We start from the raw sequence: 22,828 nt of genomic DNA on the forward strand, positions 1-22,828 counted from the left end.
TTGGTCAATTTGTGTCTGTGTGGTTCGGCCATTTATTTACAGAAAGTACAATGATTTCTAATAGACATATATAACTTGGATCCTGATTATCAAGATGGTTGGATAATCTCAAAGGAAGAAGTGCTCATTCTTTATTTTAAAATTTAGTGGGTTAACATGGACTCTTTAAAGGGTCTTCTTGAGTTTGAAATGTGCCATGGCTATTTCTCTTGACGCAGATTAGCCTCACCGTTGCTGCCAAAGAGTTATCTGTGTCTGACACAGACGTGTCCGAAGTATCTTGGACTGATAATGGGACCTTCAACCTTTCAGAAGGGTACACTCCACAGACAGACACTTCTGATGGTAAGCTGATGTGCCCGGGTTCTCTTACTTTTATTGGTATTGAATAAATGTAATGGTACTCCAATTCTGTCAGCCACCTAATGGGTAAATAAAATGTGGAGTATTTGCACAATGGAATGTTGCTTGGATTTAAAAGTGACTGAAGTACTGATACTTGCTATAGCATGTGTGAACCTTGAAAACACTGTGACATAGTTCCTGTTCCATGATCATATGTATCTTCTTTGGCTTAAGATAATTACCATATGGGCTGGGGAGATGGCTCAGATGTTAAGAGCCCTGGCTGCTCTTCCAGAGGTCCTGATTTCAATTTCCAGCAACCACATGGTGGCTCACAATCATCTATAATGAGACCTGGTGCCCTCTTCAGGCCTGCATGGATAAATGCAGACAGAACACTGTATACATAATAAATAAATCTTTTTAAAAAGACATAGATAGATAGATAGATAGATAGATAGATAGATAGATAGATACCATCTTCAGGAAGGATGCAATTATTATGATGAACACTATATTAGTTACTTTACCCATTGCTGTGACAAAGACCCGATCGATGAAAGCAACTCAGAGAAGCCTGGATTTGGGCTTAGAGTTTAGGCGCAAAGCTCAGCAAGGTAGGAAAGCATGGTGGCGAGTGCTGCTCTAGCTGCAGTGGTGAGAACATGAAGCTGATGGTCACATTGCGTCTGCAGTCTGGAGGCAGGTATCAATGCATCCTGGTGCTCAGCTTGCCTCCTCATTTTCTCGTCTTTTTATTCAATCCAGTCTCATGGACTTAGTTCTTGAGATGTTGCAGACCACAATCAGGGTGGGTTTTCCCTCCCTGTTAAACCTCTCTGGAAACATCTTCATGGACATGCCCAGAGGTGTGTCTCCTAGGTAATTTCAAGTCCAATCAAATCGACAATGAGGAGTATCAGAAACACCAAAACTTTAGTTAAAGCCCAGAGCTAATACTAGGCAAAATTTATTATACATTATTTCTTGCAATAGGAAACCCAAAGGTACAGGAAGGACTTACAGTGTTTGTCTTCTTGCCAAGAGATACTGCCATAGAGTCAGCAGGGGTCCAAATGTAGGTTAAAATGATTCTGGTACACCGAGGATGCTGGATGAACATGAAGTTGCTCAGAGGCCTCAGGTCAAGTCATTTTAGACAACTCTTACTTCAGATGTCTTGTGGCACTTATGCGTGAATCTCTGTTACACATTTTACAGACCTTGACCGGCCCAGTGAGGAGGTTTTCTCTCGAGATCTTTCAGATTTTCCATCTCTGGAAAATGGCGCGGGAACAAACGATGAAGACGAGTTGAGCCTTGGCTTCCCCGCCGAGCTCAAGAGAAGAAAGCAACAACTGGACGGTGGGCACAGACCAAGCAAAGGCGGCCAGTCGGCAGCTGGCCTTTCTCTTCCTCTGAACAGTGACCAAGCCCTTCACTTGATGAGCAACCTGGCTGGTGATGTCCTCACAGCGGCAATGACTGCTGCCATCAAAGACCAGCTCGAAGGGGCCCAGCAGGCTCGTGCTCAGGCTGCATCTACTATAGGAGAGGACACAGACACCGAAGATGGTGATGACTTTGAACTACTTGACCAGGCAGAGCTAGATCAAATTGAGAGTGAACTGGGACTCACACAAGACCAAGACGCAGAAGCTCAGCACAGTAAGAAGTCTACGGGCTTCCTTTCAAATCTCCTTGGCGGCCATTAACCTGGGAATCAGCTTGCAGCAAAGCACAGACGAACCACCCAAAAATTTCAAACAAGCAGGGAAAACAAACAAAAAAAAAAAAAAGGAAAACAATTGTATTGTAAGCTTTAATTACTTCAGATTTTTTTTTGTTTTCTTTTCCTTTCTGTAGTGAGTTGGATATGTATCAACTGATGATAGACTGACATTTCTGATAGCCATTTTTATGTAATAAGCATGGAAATGAACTTTATAGTATATGAACTATATAGTATATATACATACTGTGGTGTCATAAGTGAAGAGGGGTTGTTTTTAAAGAGAAGAGGAAAAACCCACCCAAACCCACCCAACTTCAGATAGTTCTATAAGTATTCTTCATTATCATTTTCAAGCATGCCAAGATTTATCACAACTTGCTGAAAAGTAACAATTGTGAACAAATGTTGTATCACCTCCCGTATTGCTTATACTTGGAAGTAGTTTTTCAAACCTCATTAGATTTTAATGAAAAAAAGGAGAAATTATCAAAATGTTTGTAGTTTGAAGGGCTTGGGAAATGCTATCAAAATTAATTTTCTAGGAAAAACCTTAAAAATAAGTCCTACCTATCTGCTGAACTATGTCCGTGTTATTTCTGCAGCTGTAGACCGAGGCTTACTGGTAAAGTGCCGTTCTCCACGACGGCCACATCTAACCTTGCAAGGGGTGTATCGACCCACAGGAAGCAAGCAGCTATGAATCCTAGAATGATGCTCTGGTTTCGTTCCTTTTTGTCATGTTTGCAATGGGGCAGATGTAAGAGCAGATCTCTTTCGCACACTCAGACGCAAGTAAAACCTGATGTTTTTGTCTTGTGTTTGGCCTTCTAAGATTGTGAAACGAGCTGCTGCCGCGCGTCCTGTGAGCAATGTGGCCATTCGTGATGAGAACAACTGTTTTTCTTTTCAGTTTGCAGGTGTAGAGGAGAGAAACTTGCTTGAATTTTAAAGTTTATATCTTGTCACTGCAGTCTAAATATGTAATCTGTTTCTTACTGGGAAGCTAGAATATATTTTTTCTTTAAAATTTTTGATCATCTTTACATATTCAAATTTGACTTACAGTGGAAACCAAGATAGTTGTTTTTGTGAAACGATCTTTTAGTACTGGGGGACCATGTCAGCAACTATCTTAAATCTTCAGTTAGAGCTGGCATTTCTACACAGACACACATGAGCCTTAGCAGGGAAGGGTTATCTAAGACCTTAGAAAGCTGTGTTCTCTTTTGGTTTCATCCCTTTTATTTCTAAAGATTACTTACAAGCAACTTGAAATTTTAATGTACCATCTCTTATTTATTTTTTCTTTGTGAGGTATTAAAATATCTATCTATCTATCTATCTATCTATCTATCTATCTATCTCTATTGCCAAATGTAAAAGGGAGAGAAGTTACTGAAGACTTTGAAGGCTTGCCTTTTTTTGATTGATGTTCTATGCTTATGTCGTTAGTGCCTCACAACTGTGTTCGGTGTCCTTTATTCATACAAAGTGAGCCTGTGCCTTCATTATCTTGCCCGTTTTGGTACCAGTGTAAATTTGTGTTTGAAAACCTTGGAACTGTGTGAGTCTGCGAAGACTATATCTGAATTCTATTCAATACATTTGTTGGATGTGAAGAAAAATACAGCCACATATTTATAAAATAGTTGTTACCAGTACTTCTTCCTATGTGTTCGTTTTTTTTTTCTATTTAAAAAATACCCTTAGTCGTCACATTAATAAAACAACAAAGGTCACCCAGTGTCTTCACTAAAGAACAAACAAGAATTTTAATGGTCAGCCATGGAAGAACGTGTGTGAAGTCACTCGCTACGCGTACAAGATAAACTAAAAAAATGCTGAATCATGATAGTTTGGACAAAAAGAAATCCAATCTAAAATATTACTAGATACAAAGTAAATGTTATAGGGGAAAATAGTCCCTGTCGAGGGGGAGTGCCAGAGGGGTGCATGGTAGTCTCCTGCATTTCAGCATGACCTGTTCCAGAATCTGTGATCATCCGTTTACATAGGACAGAAAGAAAACTCCACTCAGACTTTTCGAATGTAGGATGTTGAGGTGTTTGTGTGCTTTCTGTGGAACAGTGCTTCTACTTTTAGGCTATCGTAGCGAATAAACTCCAAGAGTGAACCAGTCCAGCAGGGAACTGCATATGTGTTGCCGTGAGAACGTAGACAAACTGTAGTATTTTCTCAGTATGCCAACAGCTGGATCAGGAAAGGCATGTAAAGTCTGGGTGGAACTCATTAAAATCTGAACTATTTTAATTGCTGAGGAGTTACAGAAAAAGTTTTCTCATTTCCTAGAGAAAAGGCTGTGCAATGGGAACAGCACACATGGACCATATATTTTGGTAAGAATCAATGAAGCACTGCTTAAGAAGTCTGAGGTGGAAGGTTAGTCGGGGCCTGCATGTTGTCCTTCTAAATCACTTCTGCGTTTACCACACTACAAGTCTAAAAGGATGACATTTCATTTTAGAATATGGAGAAAGCAAACTTTTATAAAAGTTTTATAGTTAGCAGATATCCTCCTATTTAGGAATTATGTAGAGACTTGTTGCAGGAAGGTTCTTTTTATGTTGCCCAAGTTGGCCTTGAACTCATGGCAGTCTTACTGACTCAACCTTGTGAGTGCCGAAATTAAGGCATTTATTTAAATATGCATACTTATTTAAATAAGCACAACTTTCTCCTTTTTGAAAACTGTTAATTGTTAGCATGCTGCTGTTTTTCGGTTAGAAGTAAGTACAAATTCAAGAAAAATTATTTCAATGTTTCTGACTGTAATTGCGTGTTTACACCCCAGCTTTATCAGTTGTAGGAAATTACCCTGAAACTCTGAGTAAACTGTTGTCACGGATCATGGAAGTCCCAGGGCTGTTCCAGTGTCTCAGTGTATATGGTCCCTCTATTTTTGCTGCAACATTTGGGTTAGAATGTGTTGTAGAAAGATGTCCTTAGAGCCTAACAGTCTCCAGAGGAGGGATTGGGATGGGTCATCAGATTGTTACCAGAGATCTTAGTCACTTCCTCCTGAGCCTTCCAGCCAGGCCAGTAATACATCACACCCTAACTGTATGTGGCTCATGAGGTGTTAGCTAGTACAGAGTGTAGAAGGTTAACTGAAGGAGGGACTCTGCAGGTTGGAAAAGTCAACATGGTAGCAGAACTGAGACTTACCAGTGGTGTGGCTTGTAGTGTTCGCCCAACTCCCAAATAAATCATACACAGAGGCTTATTATTACTTATAAATGCCTGCCCTTAGCTTGGCTTATTTCTAGCCAGCTTTTCTCAATTTAAATTATCCCAGCTACCTTTTGCCTCTGGGCTTTTCCCATTCTCCTACTTCTGTAAATCTTATTCTTACTCCATGGTTGGCTGGGTGACTGGGTGGCTGACCCCTGATGTTTTCCTCCCTTTGTTCTCTTGTTCCTCCTCTTCCTCATTTCTCTTATTTATTCTCTCTGCCTGCCAACCCCGCCTGTCCTTGCTCCTGCCTTGCTTTTGGCCAGTCAGCTCTTTATTAGGACCCTTTGGTGTTTTAGACAGACAAAGAATCACAGCCTCACAGAGTTAAACAAATACATCATCAACAAAAGCCACACACCTTAAACTAATATTCCCCAATGGTGTCTGCTTTTGGCTCACCCAAAACTGAGACTTACCTCCTCTAAGTAACTCCTCCTGTGCTCCATAACTAAACCCAATAGACTAGCTAGTTGGCCAGGCTAGACTTGAGCAGAATCGTACTTTGCTCTGCCATCAGTCCCTGTCTGGAGTAATTAGACATTTGTTTGCATGTCTCCAGTAAATGTCAGCACATCTGGTTCTGATGTTGGTATTATGGCCCTAAGACAAAAGTCCAAGTGTTATGATTATCTTCAATCTACAGTCTCTTAGCCTTTCACAAAGCCTCAGTTCCAGAAACAGCTACTTAAAATACTTTTAAGGGGGATCAACATGGTACAAAACCAAGATACTGATTTTTTTTCTGCTTACATATTATCTAAGCCATCATTTTAGATCTTTTTGTGTGTGTGTGTGTGTGTGTGTGTGTGTGTGTGTTTGTTTTTGTTTTTTTGAGACAGGGTTTCTCTGTGGAGCCTGTTTTGGAACTTGTTCTGTAGACCAGGCTGTCCTCAAACTCACAGAGATCCATCTGTCTCTGCCTCCCGAGTGCTGGGATTAAAGGTGTGCACCACCACTGCCTGGCAGCCATCATTTTATAGCTTAAAGGCAACTTTAACTAACTACCTGTTCACAAGAAAACTGCGGAATTCACTTAATGGGTCCAGCACTTTAATGGCCTTATAGTTCAATAAATGCCTGTGGAAAAAAATGGATGGAAAGTATTATAAAAGTGTGTATTACGTCACTGTCTCCGTGGACCATGTGTAAGGTTCTCCACTCATTATTTGTAAGGGTTCTAATGTTACAGACTGTGGGACTCCAGTAAGGTTGACCTAACCACTTTGTAACTGTTTCCCACCTAAACAAAATAAAGATAAAACAGTACTTCCTCACAGGATGCTGTAGGAATTGTCCCTTAAAGGCAGAACTGGCCAACTAGAACCCACATGGCAAATCCAGGGTGCTATCTGTTTACATATGGGCTGTACACTAAAAATAATTTTAACTCTTTGAGACAGGGTCTCCTCCTTTAGCTCAGACAGGCCTTGAACTCATCAGCCTGCCTCAGCTTCCTAAGTGTTGAGATTTTAGGCATGGACCATCATGTCCACTTCTATTTTAGATTCTTGAGTCTGTAAAAAAAACTTTTATTAGAGCATAGCTGTGTTTATCTGTTGACTGAGTTTTCTATCCTGCCCGTTTCCCACAGTTGTTAAGTCTCAAAAAAAATAACACAGAGTTCTACATTAGTTATAAACTGAATAGCCTAGTAGCTCAGACTTCTTATTTACTCTTATAACTTATATTAGTCCATTATTCTTGTCTAAGCTAGCCACGGGCTTGGTACCTTATTCAGCGAGGCAGTTACATCTTGCTTGCTCTGTGGCTGGGTCAGGACTGCATACCAAGCTTTCCTCTTCCCAGAATTCTCCTGTTCTCATTGACCCACCTCTACTTCCTGTCTGGTTGTCCCACCTATACTTCTTGCCTGGCTATGTGCCAATCAGCGTTTATTTTAAATATAATTGATAGAATACAGATCGCTGCCCCACACCACTTCCCCCTCTTTTTTTTTTAAGAAAAAAAGAACTCTGAATTTAATATCCTTTGTTTAGCTTTTCTTCTGACCATTAGCCATAAAAACTTGTAACCAACATCCTAAACAAAGAAAAATATCCTAGTCCATTTTGGGGGAATGTGGGTGTAGTTTTCCAGGCTACTTCCTGATGGTTGGGGACCTAAAGAAAATTTAGAATTGTGATTAAGTCCTGACTGGAGGATCCTGTGAGTCTTGATCATCTCAGGCAGCATCTTGAATCTGTTCTGGATGTAGAACTCAGACATCTGGGTCATCCGTTCCTACCGAAGATATCTCAGGTGGTCTTCCTTGAACAAACCTCATTTTTCTTAACTCAGAATGAATCCACAACCTCTCATTTTCTATGTAAACAAAAGCAAAACCTCTTCTTTAAAGTAACATATCTTTTGACTTCAATTTTGAAGTCACAGTATCTTCAAAATACCTATCTTGGATTAACCCAGCAGTGTTTATAAATAAATATCTTTTAGCAGCTGTTGCTCCTTCCTCAGCATTCACACAATTCAAAGAAAGCACAAAACATACAGTATCCAGACTCTGTGTATTTTTCATCTTTACATGGCTTTATTTTAACCTCTATTTTTTTTATTTTTTCTTTAAATTTTTGGCTTTTTGAGATAGGTTCTCTGTGTATCTTTGGCTGTCCTGGAACTCACTCTGTAGACCAGGCTGTCCTTGAACTCACAGAGATCATCCTGCCTCGGCCTCCCAAGTTCTGGGATTAAAGGCATGTGCCACCACATCTTGAACTTGCAGAGGTCTGCCTGCCTCTGTCGTCCAAGTGTTGGGATTAAAGGTGTGTGCCACCACGCCCAACTACTCTTTTGTTTTATTTTAAGGACTTTATTCTTTTTCTTTTCTCTCCCAAGCCTGCCATAGATATTTAACACACTATAAAACATTTAGAGGTTTTCTTTGCCTTTGAATCTCTCTTTACTGTATATCTCTCTTTTTCTGACCATGTGAGTCTTTAATTTGCTAAGCAGTATGGAGAGGATTAAAGCTATGGCTTTGACGGCTACATCCAGCCCATTCCTTAGCTTTCTGAGATTCTAGCCTCATGGCTGAGGTACCAGCAAACCACAATCAAATGTTCTGTAGCTGGACCTCCTGCCTGAAAGAGTCAGAGTTTGCAGTGGCAGGAAAGCCCAGAAAGCTGGCATTTTAAAATGGCATGGCTTTTTTCCTGCTATGGCTGAAAACCAAAAAGTATGCAGTCAAGCCTTTCATCAACACCATTTAAGTATTTCATGGCAGGGCCTCTTAAAAGAGCTGCAAGGTTTTACAGCTAAAGCTGAGTCAGGAAACCTCTTTTAAATGAGAGCACTTGCCTGGAGCAAGCAGAGCCCACCTGAGAAAGTGCTGCTGTCAGTAAGCCATGCTTAACTCTATTCTTAATTACTTCCCAAACTCTCTCAGGCTTTATGTGGATGCAGTTGCCCCATGTTGGACACCAATTGTAGGGAGGGGCCTGCTTGATCATTCGGGCCACCCATGCGAAATAACCACACAGAAACTGTATTCATTAAAACACTGCTTGGCCCATTATATCTAGTTTCTTATTGGCTAATTCTTGCATCTTAATTTAACCCATTTATGTTAATTCGTATATCACCACGTGGCAGTGGCTTACCAGAAAAGATTCTAACTGGCATCTCTCTGAGGCGGAGGATCCATGGCTTCTCCTTGACTCTGCTTTCTTCCTCCTGGAATTCAGTTCTATCTTCTCTGCTACCTAAGTTCTGGCCTATCAGGTCAAGGCAGTTTCTTTATTCATTAACCAATACAAGCAACATATAGAAAGAAGGACCTCCTACACCACTTATCCATCTAGATATTATGATCGGTTGCTTTTATTTTATTGCAGCAAACCCAAAAGGCCTGAATAAAGACTAGACAAGACCACAAGCCTGACCTTTTTAGTGCCTGTTCCTTTATGAGCAATACCATAACCTTTGATCTAAGAAATAAAAAACACTATAGTAATAATATCCTCCATCTCCATTCAGAAAGGAACAAGCGTCCCATGGGCTAGCACAAAATAGGACACATCAAGTTGAGGCAGAACCAAGTTCCTCTCCTTACACTGAGGCGGAACCAGGTAATCCAGCACAGGGAACAAGTTACCAAAAGTCACCTAAGAGCCAGGGAGAAGCCTTACTAAGATCAAGCTACAGGATTGTCACACACGTGCAGAGGATCTAGGTCGGTCCCATGCAGGCTTCCTTGACTGTTGGCCCAGCATCCATGAGCTCTTGCTCAGGTCAGCTGTCTCTGTGGGTTTCCCCCATCATGGCTCCCCTGGCTGGTACAATCCCTCCTCCCCTTCTTCTGCAAGACTCTCAGAGCTCAGCACAGTGTTTGCAAGACCCTACGTGTACTAGATGACTTAGTCTATTTCCTGTTGCTATAACAGAACTCCTGAGGCTGGGAAGTTTATAAATAAATATGTTTAGTTCTCAGTCCCAGAGGTCCAGGAGTAGGGAGGTGGCATCTATGAACTGCTGCTGATGGCTGAAATGATGCTCCACAGGTGGAAGAAAAGGAGAGGCGAAGGGGGATGTGTGTGGAAGATGGGTACCACATGGTGATGGGGGAGGCTCTCCAGCTTTCCACTGGCAACTCTTCTAGCAAACAATCTACTCCCAATTTCTTGACAAAAACACTAATCCACTCATGAAGGTGAAGTTCTCATGACTCAATTACCTCTTAAATGTCCCACTGACTCCCAACACTGTGACTCTGAGGAACACTGTTTTAACACACAAATCATGAAGGGACACACCGTATCTAAGTGATAGCAAGCAAATTAAGAACATCCTGATAAGGAGTGGTAAATAAATTCAGGTCCCATTGCTAGCATAGGAAAAGCCACATTGACTACAAAGCTTATTCTCTGACCTTCACTACAAAATTTAATGGAGGTACCAATGCTGTTTAAAGAGGCAAAGTCCATTGCAGCCAGTGGGTGGCGTCACACACCTTTAATCCTAGGACTCAACCTCGAGAGTCAATCTGTCTAAAAAGAGAAAAGTGTGACTCCATCACTAGGGAGTCACACGCCTTTAATTCCACCTTTAATTCCATCACTAGGGAGGTGGAGGCAGGAGTGATATGGGGGGGGGATCTAAGGTAGGAGAAGAGGAACTCATTGCAGTCTGTAGTCATATTGAGAACAGGATCGCCCCTTTGTCTGAACCTTGGTAGAGGTCAGAACTCTCTAGTTAGTGACTTGATTGCTTTGCTTTTCTGATCTTCATCTTGAACCCAAATATCTGTCTCTGGGTTTTTATTATTCGTGCTCCACCATATATATGAGGGTATATAGACAAATCGAGTACATAAAATGGGGCGATTCCCAAACTGGCATCAATGGTGGCTGTTATACCCCCGGGATCTCCAACGACGGAGCCTAAAAATGTCTAACGATATATGTATGTATGTATGTATGTATGTATATGTATCTTTAGCTTTTAGATACTGAAATAGTACTTCGATCATTAAAAGCAATTTCAAGTAGTTTTACTTTTTGCATGGCTCCTTGGATTTAAATTTTCACACGCGGCTCGGGTTATATTTCTGTGTGACAGTGGCTAGCCTGTGCTTTTGGCACCCAGTAGGGAAAACTTTTCATGCAAGAGTTCGCCCTCGCTCTTTGCTGCAGAGGCGGAGGCTTGGGTCTGGACTCCAGGGCCAGGAGGCTCCGGAAGCTCCACGCCGTCGCCACGTTTGAGCTCCCGTTCCAGAAGCGCGGGAGACAATCCGGAGGGAACACACCGATCGAGAGCCGCTGAGACCTCCCGGAGCCTAGAGCAGAGCCCACGCCCTCCTCCCTCTCCCACAGCTGTTACTTTACCCACGTCACAGCACAACTACGTCACCGCTACCCAGCGCTCCTCACAATGACGCGGCAGCGGCCTCCGGGGAACGCCTCTGATTGACAGGGCGGACCGAGCACTAGAAACGAAGTGTCCCCTCTTCCGGGGCGTGTCTAGGGAAAGAGGCGGGACTTTCTGCCCTGCCGAGTGTACTTTAGTGGGCTGGCCGGATGTTCCCCCAGTGAGATTCCGGAAGCCGGAACCTGGTGCAGCCTTGTGTGGCTGCAGGCGAGGTGGTGTCTTCGGACCTGGTGAGACCGAAGCGCTGCTCGGTAGGTTCTCGGCTAGGTCGTCTCCTGTCCCTCCCGGCCCCGCCATGGCGACGTACACCTGCATCACCTGCCGGGTGGCGTTCCGCGACGCGGAGATGCAGAGGGCGCACTACAAGACGGACTGGCACCGCTACAACCTGCGGCGCAAGGTGGCCGACATGGAGCCGGTGACCGCCGAAGGCTTCCAGGAGCGGGTGCGGGCGCAGCGGGCGGTGGCGGAGGAGGAGAGCAAGGGCACGGCCACCTACTGCACCGTGTGCAGCAAGAAGTTCGCCACGTTCAAGGCCTACGAGAACCACCTCAAGTCGCGGCGGCACGTGGAGCTGGAGAAGAAAGCGGTGCGGGCGGTGAGCCGGCAAGTGGAGATGCTCAACCAGAAGAACCTGGAGAAGGGCCTGGGCGCCGACAGCGTGGGCAAGGATGCCATGAACGCGGCCATCCAGCAGGCCATCAAAGCCCAGCCCTCCACGTCCCCCAAGAAAGTGCCCTCCGTGCCCGCGGAAGGGTCCCCGAGGGCGGCGGGCCGGCGGGGCGCTCAGGATCGGGACCCCGCGGAGAAACCGCCCCGGCTGCAGTGGTTCGAGCAGCAGGCGAGGAAGTTAGCGAAGCAGCAGTGGGAGGAGAGTGAGCAGGAGGAAGAGGATGAGGACGAAGAGGAAGGTAATGGCCCCGTCTGGGTTGGGGTGAGGCACCGGGTCCCTGGAAACTTGCCGATGGAGATGGAGGGTTGGGGCCGTTTTAGGGATGTTGCCCCTCCAGGGGTTGAACTACGCTTGTCAGGGAGCCACACCCACCCAGGCCGTGCCCGCCCTTTCTACTGTGTTGCCTCTGGGTCTCACTGTTCTCCAGGCTGGCCTTGACTTTCTAACCCCTTACTGCGGCCTTCGCGGGAGCTGGGATTATCTGCCCACGGCATCCTGCCTGGATTTAAGGTTGCTAACCGATTTGTGTCTAAAATAGTTCAGCAGATGGGTTGGAGACCTCCGTTTTTATGGTTGCCCTCGACCTCACCTAACTTCGGGTGGACCTGAGGGGAAGAGTGTTTAATGGTTGCTTAAACATCTTATTATGGGCGAGGCGAGCCTTACTTTTTTTTTTTTTAATTCATATGAAGTTTTCTTTATGTGTTTTGAAGGAAATAGCACGTGTTCGTTGGAATTAAAAATGAGGGCTTTCATTAGGACATTGCAGAGTGATGAGCCAAAGGCTTTAAATGCCTCACTAGTCAGCACCTCCGCAGGAAATGTTGTCGTTCTGCTTCCCTATTGTGGATTCGGGGCCCAGAATAAAAGGAGAGTTGCTTTATAAACGAGTGGCATACGGATGAGGGTTCACACCTGTGCACACAGAAAGACAGGCTGTTGGCACACTGCTTCAGCAGTTGTCATTCTAGTGGCTTCTTAGGGTTTGGCACTTAGCCTAATTGATTCAAACTGAGCGAGGGGGTTCAACTGCCAAGCAAGCCTGAAATGTGGGGGCTCCAGCCAGCAATCAAGGCTCTTTATGAAGTATTGATTCCGCCACCCCTCCAGCATCTGAATACTGGCAGAGTTTGGGTTAATGTCTCAGTCTGCTTATGCTTCTCTAGCAAAATATCTTAAGCCTGCTAATGTATAAGGAACACGAACATATGATGCCACACAGTCCTGGATGTCTCTAAGTCAAGAGTCTTCGCTGCTGGCAGCTTGACTGTCTGGTGAGGGCCTGTTCCATGGACAGGGTATTTTTCTTAGACTTTGTCTACATGATGGGAAAGGCAGAGAGGTCTAGGTTGTGGACTCATGGAGGACAAGCAAAAGGATAGCTGGTTCACCTGAGTCCTTTTCTTAGGATATCAACCCGTTCGTGAGGGCTAATCGAGTTCCCACCGATCACATTGGTGATTTAGTTGAATTTGGGAGGACACATACATTCAAAAAATAGCAGCAGTTCATATATAACACAGTCACACATAGCATAATATACAGTCAAGTATTCCTGTGAAGTGGAAATGGTCGACACTGTTATTCAATCAATTCAGAATCCATTTATCTCTCTATCCAGTACTGGGCTAGGTACTGTGAGGCATAGGAGCGAGTTAGAGAGAAAGATCAATATTTGTTAGCATTCAAGCATGTCTTGAGGGTAAATAAGAGTCTAAATTGAGGTCTTGAGAGAGAGTTTGGCTTCTGGGGGACAGGCAGGATATAATAGGTCATGAATCATCATGGTGTCTTTGTGCTTACTTTAATATATTTTTTAAAGTAAATTTGTTTTTCAAAATGTCTGGCTTGAAGATTGGGAAGATATTGATTCAGATGATGGATTGGAATGTGAGAACCCTGGACTGGATGAAGAGGATGCAGAAGATGCAGAAGCTGGGGAGAGCCCGCCCCCGGGTGCCATCCCAGTAACAGACTGCTTATTTTGTTCCCACCACTCAAGCTCCCTCATGAAGAATGTGGCTCATATGACTAAAATCCACAGCTTCTTTATTCCTGATATAGAATATCTTTCAGATCTGAAAGGACTCATTAAATATTTGGGTGAGTACAATCATTTTCTTTTGATGAAGAAATGTTTTTCAATTTGTGAGAATAGTGAGATTTAACCTGATTTGGGAAGACTGACTTCTTATTTTTCCCTTAAATTTTGTTACCAGGAGAGAAAGTCGGTGTTGGCAAGATTTGCTTGTGGTGCAATGAGAAAGGGAAATCCTTCTACTCCACAGAAGCTGTGCAGGCACACATGAATGACAAGAGCCACTGCAAGCTCTTCACAGATGGTGACGCGGCTTTGGAGTTCGCAGACTTCTATGACTTTAGGTAAGATGGAGTTTGTGAAGGGGTTGAAGTCGTATCTGTACTGAAGTGATAATGCGCAGTGTCTGCCCCTCCCCCTCTTGAAAATGAGCTGGGCTCATCATGCAGCGAGCTGTGATGTCACACTCAGCTTCGCCCAATGTATTCTTAACCACATTACACATTTTTCTGCTAACAAGCTCACTTGAACACTTCTAGAATCATCAGGATCTCTATCCCAAAGTGTCAGTGACTTGGTTTTATTCTTTGTGATTAAGTGGTCAGAACTTTGATTTTATTAATTACCTTCTGAATGGACATACAAAAATTAGGTTTCTTGTTTTGGGCTCCTTAAGAGACTTTGAGTCAAAGACTGACTTTATGCCAGTTCCTGGCATTTGGTAGAAAGATCATTTCATAGGTAGGTAGTCAACTCTAACTGGGATCTTGAACAATTCATATATATGTAACAAGCATATTAGGTGAATAATTAGTTACTTTTGTCAAAATTTCTGTGATATAGCATAGTGTAAGTACCGTGCCAAGCAGCCACAGCCCAAGTGATACAGATGGTCAGAAAAATTTTAATCTTTTAGAACTTTTTTGTTCTCTCTTCCTGATTTTGTAGTTTGCAGTTGAAAGTGGCTGTTGGATAGCAAAATTAGAGGCCTTGGCACTGCAGAAGTCATATTTGAGTTTCTGCTAGAGATAGAACGCATCCTCCCTAAGCAGTAGATAATATTTATTCCTCTCTAGTTTCCTACCAGACTGCAGTGTGTTTGACCTTTAGACTGATTGTCTAATTGGGAGTAGGCTAAGCAAACACCAGAGATAGTCAACTTGATAACTGCCTTGAAATAATGAAGTCTAAACATTCTGATTTCTTTATCTACATCTGCTTTTTGTACTTTTAGGCTCCTACTCAGTCTAGCAGATTTCAGTACCTTCTATGGGCTATGACTACCAATTTATATCTCTAACTTCAAACTTTGAAGCTCTATTGAACATTTGTATTGCATTCTGCTATGCAATCAAGCCTACTCTACCTTACATAAATGATAATTCTGTCCTTCCCAGTGTGCAAGCCAATAATTTTTCAGTCATTCTTGGTATTTTATCTTTATGTTTGCATTAATTCTTTAATCAGATCCTGTTTCCTCTACCTTGAAGTTATTTTCAGTATGTGTGGCTATTTTTCATTTCCTCCACTGTCAGGGCTAGTTTACCATCAGTTTTGTTGCCTTCCTGATCTTACTTTTCCTCCTCACCACCTTCTGTGTTATATTCTCAAAGCTAGCGTGAGGGATCCTTTTATCATATTAAGTCAGATCAAGTGCTGCTCAAAATATTCCAAGGGCTTTTCTTCCTCCTGAAAGTAACAGCCAGAAGTTGATGGCCTACATTGTCCCAGTGTTCTAACTCTAGCTATGATTTTGCTGTTTGCATGCCTGTGTCCTTTTCTTTCTAATATATATCAGGTATGCGAATCTCAGAGTTTTTGCACTTCACTTTAGCTCAGAGAGTCCAGTGATTTGGGTTTTCATTTCCTGAAGGACTCTAATAAATTTCACCTTGCCATTGTGACCTTCCATGACTGTCTTTCATAAAACAGCAATGCCTACCTAATCATTTTTATCCCTTCTTCTTCTTTTTTTTTTTTGAAACATTTATTTATTTATTATGTATACAATATTCTGTGTGCATGCCTGCAGGCCAGAAGAGGGCACCAGACCCCATTACAGATGGTTGTGAGCCACCATGTGGTTGCTGGGAATTGAACTCAGGACCTTTGGAAGAGCAGGCAATGCTCTTAACCTCTGAGCCATCTCTCCAGCCCCCTCCCTTATTATTCTTATAGCCCTTACTACCTTTTCACACAATTTGTATTATTGCTATTGTTCCTCTTGTTGATGGGATAACTCCTTCTGTTGCATTGTTACTATTTACCAGTGTGCTCCTAGCTGTTGCTAGGAGTTAAAGTTGATACTGATGCAAATGGTTAAAAAGTTTCCTGCCTAGGGATGGCTCAGGAGGAAAGCACTTGGCTGGCTTATTTAAGGTTCTGAGTTTGTTCCATAGTACTAACAATAGCAAACATCTCAACACAGAATAGTATGTTCTTTGTTTGAATGTCCTTTTTTTTTTTTTTTTTTTTTGTGGACTTGGTGTGCTGTTTTGTCTCCAAAGTGATTAGCAGTATGAGCCTTGATAAACCAGCATTAAATAATATATTTGTTCTATAAAACAAAAGTAGATAATGTGTTGTGAGTATAGACAGACATTGCTGTGCTTTGCTTTTATGTGGGTGCTCGGAATTGAACTCAGGTCTGGTTGCCTGGCTGGTGCTTTACCCATTGAGCCATCTCCCATCACTGTCTAGTCATTTTTCTCTGGGTAATTTAAATAGGAAAATTTGGATATATTTAGAAACAGATTCTTCTAGAACTACACTGTCCAGTGTGGTAATTACTAGGTATATCTTGTGGCTACTTAAGTGAAATAAAAGATATTAAAAATTCAGTGCTTTCGTCAGACTATCTGCATTGAAAAAGTTCAGTACTTGAAAGCCTGCCTATCTAAAGCTAACATGTGAGACACGTGTCTTTCTGCCATCACAGAGTTCTGTCCGGCCGCAGTCTTCTAGAACTTGTTTCTGTTGGGAATAACTTGTTGGCCAGTTCTGTGTTCATGTCTTCTGCATTTGCTAATCTTTCTTGGTCACCTTTGTTGCAGAGAAATTCTAACAGTAGTTTCATCCCTCAGTTCCTTAGTGGACTTTCCCTGGACGCTGGTGGTAGTTTTGTGGCGTTTGCAAATGCAGTTTGTTGAGTCAAGTCCATTCATTAGTGCTGTTTTACTGTTGTAGGAGTAGCTACCCAGACTACGAGGAGGGGCAGGACCCTAGTGAGATTGAGGAGCTGTCCTCAGAAAAGACCTTGGAATGTGATGATGAAACCATGGAGCTGATACTTCCTTCTGGTGAGTGTATTTGTCAGGAAGAAATAGCTTCCTGCCGGTGTGCTGTGGAAGGCACGCGTCATCTTCAGTTACCTGGTGGACCGAGGGAAAAGAACTTGGACCTTAAAGTGGTTGGTTTTGTGTTCTCAAGTACTTATAAACTTTAAAAGTAGCTGCTTAGCTCCAAGTTGGCTGTCTCAATAAAACTGGATTGTGGTTTTCCTTGTTTCTTTTCAGGTTTAGAATATTTTGGCTATGTATTTCCTTAATATTATTTTTTAAAATGTAGACTTATAGATCACTCCCCCTCTCCCTTCTGTATATATGTATGTATGTCTTTTTCTTGTTTCTGGTCTTCTCTGTGTATACACGTGCGTGTAGAGGTCAGAGGTCAGTGTTGGGCATCTTCCTGAGTTGCTCTCCTCCTCATTACTTGGTAGTTTCTCACTAAACCTATATAGCTCATCATTTTGCCTAGGCTGACCGATGAGTTCCAGGAACGCACCCCTCCAGGCCAGGGTTACAGATGTGTGCCAAGATTCCCAACTTTTTACCTAGGTTCTGGGCACCTGAATTTTGGTCTTAATATTTACATGACAAGCACCTTACCTACTAAGCCATCTATCTTTCTAGGCTTTCCTCTCAGGTTTTCTTTCTTTCTTTCTTTCTTCCTTTCTTCCTTTCTTCCTTTCTTCCTTCCTTCCTTCTTCCTTCCTTCCTTTCTTTCTTTCTTTCTTTTTTTTTTTATGTTCTTTCCCCTCTTTGAACTGATTCCTCTGGTACATGTGTTCTTACATAGCTCAGGCTTTCTGTCAGTTACTTTTGCATAGGTATGACCAAAAATCTGGCTTAAACAGGAATTTATCTTGGTTCATGGTTTTAGAAAACTCAGTCCATGACCATTAACCCAAATGCATTTGGGTAAAAATATAATGGCTGTGGGACCATGTGGTAGAGGAGACTGTTTACCTCATAGCAAAGTGAATAGGGATACAGTAGTCTCCAGGGAGCAGGCTCCAGTGATCTGCTTCTGTCAATTAGGTCCTACCACCTTAAGTTTCTGGTTTCTTCACTCAAACTGAAGCAGGTTTCCACAATAGTTTGATATGTTGATATTTGAATAGCAGTGCTGGGTTGCCTATCTCTAGTAGTTGGAGAAGAGGCATGGAGGATGAATTCTACCTTCTTCCTTGGAAAGTAGGACTCAGTGTAGGAATTTATCCCAGGAATGAGAAGATGAAGAAGTCATGAATATGAGAAGCATCCACTGTTATTTATTATATAGAAAGGGAGAAGTGTGCAGTTAACTGTTAAGAATGGAGTCGGTACAGAAGGAAGGCATGGTTTGAAATGAAAGAGAAGGGAGTATAGAGTAAAATATGAACTGATACCTGGTGTTTACTGCGTACATAACACAGGCAGGCTTTACAGCAGGCCTGGAAATTCCATCCTCTTGTCTTCACATGGCATATGAAGCTGACCTGTGTTCAGGCTCCTTATCCAGGACCTCACACCAAGCCTTTCTCTGCTTTGTACACTGCGTAGAGAGTTTTGCAGTAGCAGCACCCCCTTTGCCATGAAGGTATCTGGTGAAGCATTATATATGTTGAATCTTGCTTTCCTGTTTTGCTCTACCGAAGCAGCTAAACACATCTAATACCACAAGCTGTCATTAACTCAGACATAATAACCTTTAATGCCTAGAGCAGAGAGAATGCCTTGAGGATAAAATTCTTCTTACATAGTCAGGAAGTTTTATTGTCATGTATTGTAGCCTATACAATACACAGTGGTCTGGGCTCATGGGAGTTCAAGAACTCTAGACAGACAGCTAGGAAGCCTGTATGGAACCAACCCAGGCCCTCTGCATATGTGTGACAGTTGGTCTGTTTGTGGAAGCAGGGCCTGTACCTGGCACCTGAGTTGGCTTTTGGGAACCTAGTTCCCATGCTGGGATGCTTTGCCCAGCCTTGATGCAGGGGGAGGAGCTTGGTCTTGCCTTAGCTTGATGTGCCATGCTTTGTTGATGTCCATGGGAGGCCTGCGCCCTTCTGACCAGAGAACTGGAGAAGGATTGTGTAGGCAGAGGCTCCTTGCTCATTTCCTGGCCTCCGAGACAGTGAAAAAAGTACCCAGTAGAGGGCGCTCTGAGCATTTCTCTGGAAGAGTGTGGAGAGGCACAGTTCCTTTTCCTTCATTACTTTTCAGTTCCTATGGAGGAAATTGGTGTGAAAGATACCTTGATTTATTTGCCAACTGGCCAGATGAAACTAGTGTTGTATCTATAAGAAATGCACAATTAATTTTAGGATGTTAGAGTTGGAGCTACTCTAGTATCTAATATCAGTTGCATTGGCTGTTCAGCAGGAATGGATAGTTTCATAAGCAGTTGCATGATGGAAGCTGGATGGACAGAAGTTTCATAAGTCAGTCATAAATGTTGTTATTGGGCAACCATAGCGTTCTAAAGCTGATGTGTACCTTCAGGTTGAGCTGCTCTTAGCACTTTATGTGGTGTTAGTGCCAAGTTCTCACTGTAACCGATGGCAAAAGTAGCTCACTTCTCTTCTGCCAGCTCTTAGTAGTTGGAAGATACATTTGCAAATGTTGCTTATGAACATCATATTTATTTACTGTATACTAATTACCATTTTAGTTTTTATTCATTTAGGGATAAACATCCTTGCAAATCTGGACACCTGACCTAGCATTGTAATCTGGAAATCTGAGTAAAAATGCTGAGATTTTCAGAGAGGACCTTCATTTAGATGTGAATCTTTTCCCATTAGATTCATCTCACATGGACATTCAGTGATTTTCCTGAGTTGAGGCACCAGGTGCAAACCAAGGTCTTATTAGGAAAATGCCAGAAGCATCAAGTAGCTGGCTTCAGAGAGATATCTTTTATCTGTCCATGCTGGCATCCAAAGACCACGAGAAACTAGTTCTTGTTGACCATGCTGGCCTCAACTCAGAGATCTGCCTGCCTTTGCCTCCCGAGTGCTGGAATTAAAGGCATGCGCCACCACCTGGCCTGACTTCATTCGATTTCTTAAATAATCACAGGCTTTGAAGAGAATTTAGCTTTATCATTTCTGAGGTAATCAGGTGGTTTCTATCATTTGGAAGGAGCATCTCAACTTTGTCAATATGGCTGGACGATACTTTGCTGTTGGTGGTCTGCCTCTGAATTTTGCCCTGTTCAGTAGCATTTCTGTCCTTCAGCCACTAGATGTCAGTAGCAGTCCAGCTGTAACAAGAATGATGTCGACAGTGGGTGTAGGATGTCCCTGTGGGGTAAAGTTTACTCCTGTTGGAGGAGCCCTGGAGTAATACACTGACCCAGAGAAAAGATGATTTTTTTTTTTGTTCTGCTCTGTCTATGACTTGTAGACCTAATGTCAGGACTATTCCTGTTTGATCTTTTCAGGGAGTTTTTAGCCTTTATCTCTTATATTTTTTTTAATGCTGGTCTATTTTTTCTCTAGCAGATGAAGATTGCCCTAGGATTACTTCTGTTTTCCTACTAGGTTTCCTAAAGTTTTATGCCCTTGAAGATTTTTTTGGAAGCCTTTGGCTTATAGCTCAAACTTGAAAGAACTTCCCTGTTCAGGATTTGAATGTTTGCTCTTTTGAAAAACAGGTGCCAGAGTGGGTCATCGCTCCTTGATGAGATACTACAAACAACGATTTGGCATGCCAAGAGCTGTGACAGTTGCTAGAAACCAGAAGGCTGTGGGCAGGGTACTCCAGCAATACCGAGCCCTGGGCTGGACAGGCAGCACAGGTACATTGATGATCCATGGCTTTCGTGGGCTTGGGTGACATGATATCATTTGCATCGTACTGGGTCTTCTCCAAGGGAAGCTTGACTTCTTAGCCCTGGAGCTTCTGTTACCATATGATACCTAGGGCAGTAAGTCCAAGACTTATATTCTTATATACATAATATTCCTGGCTTAGTAATTTGATATACATCATGTTTATAATAGTTTATCATGTATATAATAGTATATACATGTATATAATAGTATATCATGTTTATAATAGTTATAAAAAGTATAACTTAGAAATCAGTACAAGTTGAAATTACCTGGAAGTAACACAGAAACAATATCTTAGTGGTTAATAGCTTGAACTGTGGAATCTAACGTGTAGTCACATGTTATAAACTTTTATATCCTGAGCATTATTAAAGATCAGTTTCTATTCATACAAGGGATATAATTGAGAGACTTGACTGTCCTCCTACATGTGTGCTATAGTGCATGTACTACTTGTTGACAGCCCTCTTTGGCAGTTTTTCTAAATAGAAGAAGATTAGAATGAGTAAAGCCGACAGCTGAAGTTATTAAGCTTTGAGACCACAGGGTGCCATCACTTAACTTTTAGAATGTGCTGTACAAAGCTGTCTTTCTGCTCTTCTGAGAAATAACAGTCCAGGTGGAAGTGGTGGAGATAGGAGGACGGGCCCTCTGATGTCCTGGAAAGCTCACTGCTTACAAAGTTCTCACACACAGTTCTGGGCTCACGTAGACTTCCGGGCTCCGTTGTTTAGAGTCCCCCACATTGGCATGTCTTTAAATATAGAACTTGCTTACCCTAAGCCACTTTGGAAATTCTCTACAAAGATTTGACTTCTCTGGCAACCAGTGAGAGACATTGCCTCATTTCTTAACCTCCTTCCAACCACAGGAGCAGCTCTCATGCGTGAGCGAGACATGCAGTATGTTCAAAGGATGAAGTCAAAGTGGATGCTGAAGACGGGGATGAAGAACAATGCTACTAAGCAGATGCACTTCAGGGCTCAAGTGCGGTTCTGAGAGGCTGAGACCAGAGATGCATCTCTGACTGCACTTTCCTTCTTGTTCGAGGACCAGTGAAGCCAGATTGTGGAATTGATCTTTTGCTGCTACTTCATTTGTTCTGATCTAATAAAGTCAGAATCATGTCAGTCTTCAGATGTCATTTTTGAGCAGTTTAAAGCTTTTAAGTGGTGATGTGTTTGGTGGGTTCCAGGACCTGCATCACTGCCTGACAGGTGCTTTATCGCCTCAGTGTCCAGATGCTTTCGGCTGTCAGCATAGTGTGGGGACATGTATTTGTCTGCCCCGGAATTCTGTGTTTCCGAATAACTCACCACATCAAGTCACGGGACCTAGGTCGGGGACTTTGCAGCTTACATGGGGCAAAATTGAATGTCATTCATGAATGTGTTTGGCTGAGGAAGTAGTCCATGTGTCTGGGCATGTAGATAAAAGTGTAGGGTAGGGAAGAGAGAACATGTGAAGGGCTTGCAGTGAAGGGTTTTCAATTTCTAAGTAAGAACGAAGAATTCCAGCTTTTATGTAGTGTCTGTGAGTGCCTCGCAGTTAAGTCTACGCGGAGGTTCTTAGTGTAGGCACTAGGGATGCCTCGTCAGGAAAGCTAAGCTCAGTATCCATTGAGCTACTTTCGGGACTTTGGAAAGGTGATATAGTTCTTAATCTTTAAATTGTTTTGGGTGTTGTCTCGATCTTTTAATCTCACAGGTTGTGAGTGCTCAATAAACCAGTCAAAGTACCCATTCCATAGTAGGCGTCCCAGAAGTGGGTTAAAGTATGAAGTCTCCTTCAGTGTCAAAA

The 22,828-nt window shown here is 42.7% G+C and overlaps 2 protein-coding genes across 3 annotated transcripts in view; both read left to right on the plus strand.

Annotated features, from left to right (window-relative positions):
- The window catches only part of Retreg1 (reticulophagy regulator 1), a 129,657-nt gene extending 125,916 nt beyond the window's left edge, over window positions 1-3,741 (plus strand). For both annotated transcript variants that reach the window (XM_041632129.1, XM_041632130.1), the window contains 2 exons: window positions 219-345; window positions 1,567-3,741. In XM_041632129.1, the coding sequence (XP_041488063.1) occupies window positions 219-345; window positions 1,567-2,060 (621 nt within the window). In that variant the 3' untranslated portion in view covers window positions 2,061-3,741. The remainder of the gene's footprint in view (window positions 1-218; window positions 346-1,566) is intronic.
- A 7,613-nt stretch (window positions 3,742-11,354) lies between these two features.
- On the plus strand, window positions 11,355-22,158 carry Znf622 (zinc finger protein 622). Its single transcript, XM_041632023.1, has 6 exons — window positions 11,355-12,126; window positions 13,743-13,991; window positions 14,108-14,270; window positions 17,113-17,225; window positions 20,848-20,991; window positions 21,900-22,158. The coding sequence occupies exons 1-6, from the start codon at window positions 11,511-11,513 to the stop codon at window positions 22,025-22,027; spliced, it is 1,413 nt and encodes a 470-aa protein (XP_041487957.1). The 5' UTR covers window positions 11,355-11,510; the 3' UTR covers window positions 22,028-22,158.
- Window positions 22,159-22,828: the final 670 nt, after the last annotated feature.

The sequence above is a fragment of the Microtus oregoni genome, unplaced genomic scaffold, assembly GCF_018167655.1.
Source record: "Microtus oregoni isolate MIOR12 unplaced genomic scaffold, Mior012 000040F_ref0000088, whole genome shotgun sequence".
Classification (NCBI taxonomy): Eukaryota; Metazoa; Chordata; class Mammalia; order Rodentia; family Cricetidae; genus Microtus; species Microtus oregoni.